Source organism: Epargyreus clarus, unplaced genomic scaffold (assembly GCF_041222505.1).
Source record: "Epargyreus clarus isolate Ecla_fem2 unplaced genomic scaffold, WU_Ecla_fem_2.2 ptg000021l, whole genome shotgun sequence".
NCBI classification, from domain to species: Eukaryota; Metazoa; Arthropoda; class Insecta; order Lepidoptera; family Hesperiidae; genus Epargyreus; species Epargyreus clarus.
The window spans coordinates 11253296-11265333 of NW_027332228.1; the positions used below are offsets into that span (position 1 = coordinate 11253296).

The following is a 12038-nucleotide window of genomic DNA, read 5'->3' on the forward strand; positions in this document are numbered from 1 at the left end:
ACAATTAAAAAAAATCTTAAACATTTCACTGGTCTGGTTTATGGACAAATTACATACCAATCGACTGACTGACTGACCTGTCCTATATTGGGATCCTCTACTATAACGTTAGAATAACTTCAAGATGACTTAAAATACCTGTATTTCACAGATGAAGTTCATGAGTGAATCATATAAATAAATAAGGCAATATAGAGTAATTAAAATAGTTTTTAATTTGGAATTTATGAAGTACGAGAAGTACTGCTCTACTTTAAAAAAATGTGTGATTTAATTACGTATGTATGAAGTAACCGGCTTGCTATGGCCTCTATTTCCGTGATATTTTCACGTAATCACCAAAATACCTCATGGTTATTAAAGAAGTGCTAAAATTTCCAATATTCCAATATTTGTTTTACACATCTTTGTGGAAATGAAGTAATAACGAGCGAGCATGATACGTATTTATAACCATTCCATAAAAATAGTACGCATTCGAATTCCTCGTACCTGTGTGGTGGTACTAATAATAATTTAATATAGATTTAAATTATTATAATTATTATACAGAATTAATTTAAAGGTGTAGAAGTATTTGTGGTTCGACTCCGGCTGCACCACCGCCACACCTATTTCTGCTTTATAACAGCAGTGTTAAACGCTGCTGTGTTCTAGTTTGAAGGGTTTGATAAGGGAGAGATACTTTTCCGAGGTATACCAGCTCGTTTTGGGGTAGCGGCGCGTTGCTGGTCGACGTCAGGCATGAATATAATCTTATGAAATCAAACATTTTTATTCAATATAGGTTCTTTACAAAGCACTTTTTGAATGTCAATACAACTATAACCACTTCACAAGGTGTTTCGTTATGGAGAAGAAGCGGCGAAAAAAACTCCATAACACACATCTTTTTTAATTAAATCTAGGGTATCTAGGGTTGATTACAGAAGTCCATGGGCTCGTCTGCTACTTTTATATTATCAAGTAAATTTATAAAAGATAAGAGTGTATTCCTGTTTGGGTCTTTGTATAATTGTCTTTGTATGGGTCCACAACACCCATAACATTGTCATTCATTTGGGTTATGAATTTGTTTGGTTTGGTGACGATGCATAAATTAGGATATATACTTATAATACCAGGAATGCGATTTTTTCAGGTGTCGTTTTTATTCAGAGGTTTTATATTTCACAGAAAAAACTGCATGCCTTTTTCCTATTTAAAAACTTCGGTGACGTCGGTTTTTGTGTCAAAGTCATACTGGCAATTTTCTTTTTATTGTGAAGATACTCTACTCCGGTCATTAAGTATTATTATACAAATTGATGTTAATACTTTGGTAGAAATATGTGAGAGTCGGTTTAGGAAGCCTTTAGGTAATCCAAGATTTTTAGCGTCTATTCACACGTAACCACAAACACATTATAACGATACGGCGCTCTCGTTCTCTAGGTTGTTAAACATTCCTAATGTTTTCTGAAAGGCTAGTTTTATTGTAAACATTCCTTAAAGTATCTGTAATTATTATGCTCGAATTTTATTAGGCAAAAACTAATCACTATAATTGTACAACTACGAGCTCAGTTAGTCAATTAGCTAGTTATTTATTAATTTACTTATAGCCCTTATATATTTTGATAGCAACATTTATTACGGCTGCTTAACCAATATTCCTTGCGACAATTTTATTATTTTACTTGTAATACCTAGGTAAAAATAAGTTACTTAGGTAATAACCTACATATAAATATGTACCATAATTAAAATTTTTGTTTAATTAGGTCATTGCTTTTAATAAAAGTCTAGTGCTTATCATTTTACGAAAATACATGTACATTATGTTACTATATGTATATTATGTTAATACTCTAATGTAATAGTATAATAGTAATGGGAATACTCAACTTTAAATAAAAGTAACATGTTGGTTGGAGCACATTTTTTAATAATAAATTATTTACAAGAATTAAATAGTTTCATTGATATCATTCAGTAGTGGTGGTAAGCGGGCTGGGGGTGAACAGAAGGGCCGGAATTGTGAACTACAGCGTTGAATCTGAAACAAAAGATATATGCAATAAATAACACATACAAAGTTAGAATAAATTAACACCAGGAAATAGGGGAAACGAAAAAAGGCAAGATATATTTTAGAATCCCACGTTATGTCTACGAATTTAATTTAAATTAAAAATTTTGAACAACAGCAGTGCTTTTATTAGCGCCTTTATTTAAAATTTTGAACAATTATCAAGAACCCATGACAGTACACGATTTTAATAATTTTATCCCATTCTCCTCATCAGGATCGTCAGGAAGGATTAACAATTTTCCTTGTGCAATTTTAGCGTGTTTTTTGTTTTTAAACTATAATTATTTTGACGTAAAGATATTTACAGTCCAGATAAGTCCGTATATTTTCTACGTCACAGTTTATAGAACTTCTTATTTTTGTGGATGTTAACTTAAGACTAAGTGACGTTTTATCCACATCAATGCAATTTTACAATATTTAATTTAAAGTAATTATAATATTTTACCCATGATGGTCATCAGCGGTGTAGTCGACCTTGCGCACGGAGCCATCGGGCTGCACCAGGGAGTAGGAGCCGTGCACGGCGTCGCCGTCGCGGCTCTCGTGCTGGGACTTGTGGTCGCCGGTGTGAGGGTCAGCCACGGAGTACGCGAAGTCGTATTTGGGGTGTGCCTGGAGAATAGAATATGAATAGAATAAGAATATGTTAGACTGGATTAAAAAATGTCTTAAATATTTCTAAATATCTAAACACTCTAGGACTCTAGTGCTAATTAGAAGATAAGTAATTGGGTGCATATTTCTGTATTTATGTGAGGAAATGCATTTTGTTTCAAAAGTAAATGGGTTCTTCTATTATTATTCTTATAAAAATGATGTATTCTTGTTTATATATAGATATAATCGTGTAAGTATTCTATATGTCGGCTTTCGATCATATGCCTTTACGATTTGTATACGAGGAAGCTAAAAGTTTTCTCTTTAAACTGTTTTTTGTAGTTCTTAAAGATTTTCAGGTTTATAAGTTCTATAACAGAATGTAATACATCATTATGTTCGCGTGTGTAATAGCCAATAAACAATGTTCAAATTATAGTCAACTTCAGTATCTAGATTTGCGCAATCATGCGGTTAGGTCGCACGGTCAGATTTAGTTAACAAGGGAAGGTCAAAAAGTTTTTGTTGTTTATTAAAATTGGAATGCAGTAACCGTTCATTCGTTTTTAGATGTAAACAATATTACAATACAATAACAATCAATGAATCAATACAGGAACTGCAAATGATAAAAATTATGCAGTCGATTTAAAATTATGTACCTAGTCATAACAACCAGAATAAGAAGAATTTACTATATAGCTAAGGGCGGTTGATAGACATCCAATATATTTGAGAACTCTATTTATCGTGAATTTTCATTTATAAAAGGTTATTTTCGAAATTTCAAGGCATATTTAATTTGTAATAACAAATTATTAATTAATAATTTACGGGTGTACCCTTTTCAACTTTGAAAATCCAGAGATTTTTGCCGGGGATTTGAATCCTAGAACCCAATTAACAATTTACACGGATATATTTCATTACTTTGAAGGTGGTAGAACCTTTTGTGATTCGACTCCGGCGGCACCACCGCCACACCTGTTTCTGCCTAATAACAGCAGTGTTAGGCGCTGCTGTGTTCCCGTTTGAAGGGTGTGGTAAGGGAGACAGACTTTTCCGAGGCGTTCCAGCTTAGTTCTCAGAGGTAGCGGCGCATCTGTGGCCGACGTCAGGTAGGAATATCTAATCCTATCTGGGGTTGATTACAGATGTCCATGGGTGGCAGTAGCCACTTACCATCAGGTGGACTGCATGCTCGTCTGCTACTCTTATATATACTCTTATAAAAAAAAAACTTACGTATTCCTCATGACCATCATAGTGCGCAGCATAGGGCGCCGGGGCAACATAATGCGCTAAGGGCGAGGCGTGAACTAGCGGCACGGCGTAGTGCGCTGGCGCAACAAAGTGGCCCAAAGGCGCATATCCGTCGCGGACGATGCTCTGGGAAGACACCGCGTGGCCATGACCGAGACCGTACAGACCGGCGTTGGCCGCTACCAAAAGCGAAGCGAAGGTAATGATCTGAAAGTAAAGTTCGTATTTCATCTTTAAATTGAAATAAAGTTTAAGCGTCAGTTGTATACTTTAAAATTGATTAAATATTTATCGAAGTTCAGACATTTACAAGTAAAACTATAAGGGAGAGTATTGGGGTGCACGGGGAGAGTATCTTATATTACACTAGTATATTTAGATTGATAATAGGATTTTTACAACATAAACACATTCTTTAATAATGTCTTTATATATACATATAGCACGTTACATGACACCTAATTGTGCCAATATACACCGTATTAATCACATATAGACTTCACATATAGACGAAAAAAGAGAAAATTTTCCTGTTTCCTCTGTCTGGTAATACTAAATTAAGATAAAACTTTATTGTTTAAGTAACATATATATTCCCTAGCGATTCAATCACGTGAAAACGTTTAATCACGATGTATAACATTTATTAGAAGCGTTCACGCTCGATTTCTCTGTTATGATCTGTTCCGATAATATTGTACCTAATTTGATTGACATAACAGTTTGGGCACCGCATTATACTCTTGTGTAGGTCACAATTTGTTTAGTCATCTATCACTTTTCATTAGGCAATGTCACCAAATTTGTAGAGTATACAACACGAATTATTATTTTTGTATACAAGATTATACGACGAGTTTATGATTATTTGAGTATAATGAAAAAAGTCATGATTTCTTCCTCTTTCGCCCTTAAAGTAACTTCTGAAAAAAAAAAGAAATATTTAAGATTATATATAAATTAAATATTTAAGACACTCACTTTGCTGAACATTTTTGATGGAAGCTGGTCACAGATTGATATCAATAGCGGCTGACCGTGGGTTTTTATATCACTTAACAGAATAAGAGCAAGTGGGGCTGTCGACCTACGGTCTTCGTCGCGCGCCGGTAGCTGAAGGTCGGTAAAAACACCATTGTAGAATCGATATATATGTCACGGCGTCGATATGCTTTGTGTATCATACGAGTGCATGACTTAGGTCAAAATGATTTGGACCTTCGGAAATGATGCAGTTGGATTTTAGTGTCTATTGACACGTAAGCACTATAATATACCAATGCAACTGTATGATCAAATTCTTATGATTACACATAGTTTTATTCACTTGAACCACATTTTGTTGGCAAAATTAACGATGTGGATGATACTGACCATCACAACTATAACGCAGCTACAAGCGAAACCGCATGACTTCGTACATGAAAGATTAATCAGCCAGCCTCTCCTGCGCGGTGTCAGTACAAAAAGTATTTGCGATAGATTTCTCGCAAACATTTTTGTATTAAAAACAACGCAACTTCAAGACACTTCAAGCAAGCTTCAGTACACTTCTAACCTATAGCTTGCTGACATTTCGTATATTATACGAATAGACATTTAGTATTTGATGATGTCTTTTTATCGATTGTAGATGTTTTTACGCGCCAAATTTTAGGCTTCAATTATACGATATATTTGATCCGTACGTTGAATATAGGTACATATTTAAGAAAGAAAGAGACAGAGAGAGCCGCATATTGCTTATTAATGCATATATTATCACTCATGCGTTTGTCAAACTGTAATATTTTTCTTGATAACCCATTCGTATTTCAAAAGTATTTTTAAGACATAAACGAAATAATGTTTAATTAGTCTCTATATACGTACAGGAGTATGAAATGTAATTTATGTCCATATAATGTAAATGCTTTACAAGTTTACTTTGTTAATGAGCGAATGTAAGACTATAAAATTGTTTTATATTACAAAATCGTTCTAAGTAACATTAGTAACAGTTCCTCAATTTCATACAGTTACAAAATTTTGGTATTTTTTCCTTATAACAGCAGTGTGAGGATCTTTTATGGTGTGGTTGGAAAGATATAATAAGGAAAGAGTACATAAGGTACTCGAAACCCAGGCTTAGTTATCCATCAATGGACGATCACAGATGCCATTGATGCCATTGATGGCATGAAATACAGTCAATTGCGATCTGATAGACTGCGTACTCTTTTTTATTTTTAAACACATGTCTTAGTTTATCACACCAATTAAATTAATGTATTGAAGAGTCTACATGAGAATTTTTTATACTTTCTGAAAATTGAAAGAAAAATAATAATACTTATGCTGGTAAGTTGCGTCGCCTACTCTCTTTCGATTCAAGATTTCGGATACTGGATCAATAAACATAATTATTAAAAAAAACCCGACAGGTTCGACGAGTCCAACGATAGGTCGCTCATATGCTTGTCCCTGTAGTTCCGGGAGTAGAATAGGACTACGGTATCTCCTGCCTGTCGTAAGAGGCGACTAAAAGGGGGCTTCCGGGGTTGCGGGTGGCACGAATGGGAGCTCGAACCGCCCGGTCAGCGACCCCGGGAAGGACGGCTGTATGTGTGGTCGCATACCGTCGTACACACCAGACGGTATGGCGAGCGTCAAGCTCACCTGGGCGGAGCCCGACGGGACAACGCGCTAAGAGGACTCCGGTTGCGTTCCTTTCGAGATCCCGGAGGCCTCTACGCAGCGCCGAGGAACCCATCGGGGGGGTTTTAGTGCGGTAAGAATTCCACATAACCTCGTGTCGCTCCCATGGCATGGGGTACCTTTTGAAGGTTTCCCCCTCGTAAAAAAAGGTACCTCATATGTTAAAGCATGAGACATACATAACCATAAACGTACATTAGAGAAACATTACCTTGCGAAGTAGAGTAAAAATGACTATAAAATACAATGATGTATTTATTCTACATATAAAATTAATAGTATGTAACAACTTACAGCAATATTTATGTTTAAGGAATTTTAAAAGAATCATATTTCAAACTTCACATTTATTGCGCATTTGATCCTTTCAAGTTCAGTGTGTATACGCTCAGTTAACCATCAACAACTTGTAGCTAATTAAAGGTCAATCTCAAATTTTAATATTGCAAAAGTTTGACTTAGAAAATTAGCTGTTACTTCAATTAACTCATTATATCGTTTACTCAATGAATTTTTAGAACGAGGTTACTACAGCGACTGCCTTTAGCTTTAAAATATGTAGCGCTTAAAATATTACGATGAAGTTAATGAATAAATACAAATCAATAATAACTAGCAATTATAATGAAAACAAAAACCCGACTGCTTAAAAATATAGTCTATAATGTAGTTAATTTAGGCGAATTCAACCATCTATCATCCATCTATAGGTACTATCATCCTTTAAGCCACTTGGGTTGTAGGGCGTCCTGAAGTAAAATCCCTTGTGAATCCAGTACCCTTACCATGAGTTTTTACGTTTTGACAAATATGACTGTTTTGGTATTTGTTTACGTGTTGGCCCATACGATTTCCTAGTTCTGACACAATCCGCTAGGGGCGATGATTGGAATTTGTATGGGCAATACGTAAACAAATACCAAAACAGTCATATTTTTCGAAACGTAAGAACTCCTGGTAAGGGTACAGAATAGCTCCAACCACAAATCGACCCCTCCTTACGTATAATATATCGTTACTGCAAAAATACATTACAAATATTTACAGGAAAACGTTTCAAAGTTTCGAATATGCTAAAATGCGAATAAAATCTGCATTTCTTCAGGTATCTTATATGAAGTTATCTTATATGAAGTTATCAGGTATCTTTATAGGAAGTTTGGTATATATATTTTACAAGTTTTACACATACAAACACATGAAAACGAAAAGGTACTTTTGTGGGTTACGATATTATGCGCAGGAGGGGTCGAACTATTAATTTTCGTAGCGGATTGAAATACTTACAATGCTACATGTTTACAATGCTACATAGAATTTTCTTCAAATAAGCATTATATATTTTTACCCAGATCTATATGTAAACCGCCTCGTGCGTCCTCTATCGGATCGATTGTCTACAAATAAATAGGAAAAAATCATAATACTGATCAGTACATAATAGTTTTATTTATCTCTGTAGTATTTTATCGTAAAACAATCGTTCCATTGAAACCGTAAATTAATTTTATAGATCAAACCGCAAGTCTTAGTGCGTAATTTCGTTCGTACTTGACTATTATCACGTACACTTTTTTGTGAAGCCGCTGTAGCCTAGCATATAATGATAAATACTACTATCGGTTTGAGGTTATTTTTTTTTATTTATTGATATCATCTATTATATAGGAAAGAGAGGAGATTAAATTATTACATGCACGGACAATGTCACCCGGAATCAATAGAATGAAAATAATTTAGTAAATAACAATAATTACATGTTTTAAAATCATTAATGATATATAATTTTTTTCTTATGTCAAACAAATCACTTTAATGAGCGTATATGAAAGTGCTCCCTTTTTACTTGGCTACAGAGAGTACCTAATGTTTTCGAGGGTATGTATGACTCCAAACACTTTGATGAATTTTTATTTATGAGGTGTCGTTGGATTCGTCGAAGTTGTGGGAGTTACATAGATATAGTAACGTATTTACTTGATGTACATTAGTCACTGCAATCTCTAAATAAAGGCAGTCATAACTAGAATTATAGTGCCAAATTAACTTGAAACGCCTTATGTATCTTAATAGGTCATAAAGACTCATATTATTATGAATAAAGATAGAAGTAGACACGAGGTATGTTTCAGAACTTATAAGCGAAGAAATTTACAATTCATATATAAGACACATTATTGCTAATGTATACATAAAAATGTAATAAACATATAAAGTATGTACACAAACATTTTAAATGCATTTATAAATAAATGATGTGTTACAAAGGCGTTGAGTTAAAAACAGAAAATTTATTTTATCATTATTTATTCGCAACATTCATATAAATATTTACATAGTTACAATTTATCACATTTTTGTTGAATATAATTTAGTAATGGTAGCCATGGCCGTGAGGGTGGACTGATGGACCGGAGTTGTGGACTACTGCGTTGAAACTGGAAAATAAAAAAGTATCATTAGTAAGGATCTTTTACGTTTTATGACGGCTTTAAAGGCTTTTAATTATAATAAATTTTACTAACATAGGTTTTTAAGTACAATGTAAATACTAACAAAATATGGACTATGTCTGAATTAAATGGAAAGGGTCAAAAATGGGCCGAATTGCTTCGGGAAAAGTATGGTACGGCCGTGCCGCGTGGCTCGACTTGGCGGAGGCACTGCCGTGCCTCCAGATAAATAAAGGTACACCTTGGATATTTTAATTTATTCAAGGCGCTTATAATATGCTGTACAAATATAAATGCTTTATATCTGTTTGATAAATGTAGATGGTTTAGTAAATATCTCATAATATTTATGCTAATATCATAGATCTATAGATCATATGGATTTACGATGTTTTTGGGTTTTGTATATGTTATGATCTATGTAAATAATTTATATTTACCCATTGTGGGCGTCAGCGCTGTAGTCGACCTTGCGCACGGAGCCATCGGGCTGCACCAGGGAGTAGGAGCCGTGCACGGCGTCGCCGTCGCGGCTCTCGTGCTGGGACTTGTGGTCGCCGGTGTGGGGGTCCGCCACGGAGTACGCGAAGTCGTATTTGGGGTGAGCCTGTTATCAGAGATGTTATTTTTAGATCAATTAGTTATAAATGGTTTGAATTTTATAACGGGATATTTATAGCATGTAAAATATTATTTAAATATGTTGAGAAAGGCGGAAGAATTTGTAATTCCTGCCATTTAAAGTTTTGTTCTGTCATTATAATTGAGGGCTGTTTTTTTGTTGTGTACATTATCACGTATTTATACTGAAGAAGTTTACTTACGTAAGTGTCATGACCGTCGTAGTGTGCGGCGGGAGCAGCGTAGTGAGCGACGGGGGCGGCGTAGTGGGCGACGGGAGCGGCGTAGTGGGCAGCGGGGGCGGCGTAGTGAGCGGCGTAGTGGGTGACGGGGGCAGCGTGAACCACAGGGGCGCCGTGCTGGAAGGGTACGGCGTAGTGCACTGGGGTGTGCGCTTCGTCGTGGCGGACGATGCTCTGGGAGGAGACGGCGTGGCCGTGGCCGAGGAGACCAGCGTTGGCGGCCGCCAGGAGAGCGCCGAGGATTACGATCTGAAAACAAAGTTGATTAGTGTTTTTAAAATAAATTCTCATTAATTGTTTGGTGTAAAAAATATTTTCTGTTGTTATTTAGTTGGTGATCTACATATTTATGTAGATCTCTACAACTACATAATTTTAGCGTATTTTTTTTTCACAGATTGCTGGCAGGACTCCAATTCTTGTTTATGATGACAAAGATATATTTATATATGATACGTAATTGCAAATTAGCTACAATGATAAAAAACTTTGCTTTTTGACACAGATTTTTAATACTGGATTATTCCATGGTAAGTTACTTGTACAATCGGTACAAATCTATACAAAATGTAGCAATAACTTACTTTGCTGAACATTTTGTGTGTATTGTTAAACAACGTAGAGTTGATTCATGTCAATGTTCTTGCTGCGTATGCTTTTATACAACACTTTGTCTAACAGAAAAGCGCGGTGGGGCAGAGAAACGTAGACCTTGACTTTGAAATTCTAGAGAATTGGAAATATTTTTTGTTCGTGCCTACCTCAATAAAATGTAAATAGTCATGGTATTTATTTTATGGCGCTCTTGATACCTTATATGGCTGTTAAGCTATTTTATATAATAGGTAGGTATATTTCCTACTTTTAAATTTGCCGTAAAATAAACGGAAATACAAGTGATAGTATTTCAAGGTTACATACTGCTTTGTTATTTTACCGATATTAATGTTATTATAAATTTAATTTAAGAATTGAAAATATGAAAAGATAAAAGAAGCAATAAATTACTAACATTGCTTTTACTAATGCGTGTTGCAATCAGTTAATAGGATTAAATATCATTTATTTTTACCTATGATTGGATAGTTACTAGATAAATCTATTCGATTGTATTTTTATTATTAAGTTTCTAAAGATTTTACTGGCAATAATGATTAAAAAGTGTTTACTTCAAAACAATGAATTTATTCATTATTATATCTGCAATACTGTTGCAACCATTGTTGGTAGCGATGATTTTATGTCATCAGATGAGCATAATGTTTATTTGCGACATACATGAAACGAATCATTCAATAAGGGATTATTATAATTATTCGAGGATGAAAATTAATTGTTAATCAAATCAAATCAAATTCTGATTTTCCAAAGTTATTTGAATATTAGAAATACATTAATAGTGACAGTGAAAGAAAACGTGATGACAAAATCTTCATACCTAGAAGTTAAAAAAAAAGATAGCAAAAGCGTGTGAAAACTACCAATACGCATCTGGCCAGCGCGGTGGAGTACCTATGGCCTAAATGTCTCTGACTCTAAAGAAACCATAACCTGACCCATACCCAGCAGTGAGACAATAATTAGGTAAGTATAGATGTACAAAATATCTAAAATTTAAAATTCACCCCTAACTTTTAGGATGAAAACATTTATAAAAGTACTCAGATCAAAGTTGTTATTTCTTAATTACAAAAGTCAAAATATTACTTATTGGCAAATCAGACTTATAATATTTATTTTGAATTGTTTATTTATACAAAGAATAGATATCAGAAACAATTACATTAGGTTAAATGAGTACAAGGGCACCTCATGTTGTAAAAGTTTTAATTACAATCGCTACGAAATTAGTTACTACATTGAAACGTATTAGAACTCTCCCCATGTTATGTAGAACACTTCGTAGTGGTGATTGAAGTACTGCCGTCGTTATATTTCGTTGAAATTGCTTCAACAGCGGCTTCTATTGTTACATTTATGGGACATTAAATAGTTTATAGAAATGAAGGTGGTAGAACCCTTTGCGGTTCGATTGCGGCGGCAACACCGCCACACGTATTTTTAATATCATCATAACAGCAGTGTTAG

General features: G+C 34.6%; 2 protein-coding genes across 2 annotated transcripts in view; both read right to left on the reverse strand.

Annotated features, from left to right (window-relative positions):
• The window catches only part of LOC140750885 (cuticle protein 19-like), a 49914-nt gene that overhangs the window by 13192 nt on the left and 24684 nt on the right, over window positions 1-12038 (reverse strand). The gene's annotated exons all lie outside the window — the stretch shown is intronic.
• Window positions 1907-10667, reverse strand: LOC140750892 (uncharacterized). Its single transcript, XM_073084617.1, has 7 exons — window positions 10535-10667; window positions 9912-10199; window positions 9528-9694; window positions 9022-9072; window positions 3920-4139; window positions 2523-2689; window positions 1907-2038 (listed from the first exon to the last, which is right to left on the reverse strand). Exons 1-7 carry the CDS (start codon window positions 10544-10546, stop codon window positions 1972-1974), a joined length of 972 nt encoding a protein of 323 aa, XP_072940718.1. The 5' UTR covers window positions 10547-10667; the 3' UTR covers window positions 1907-1971.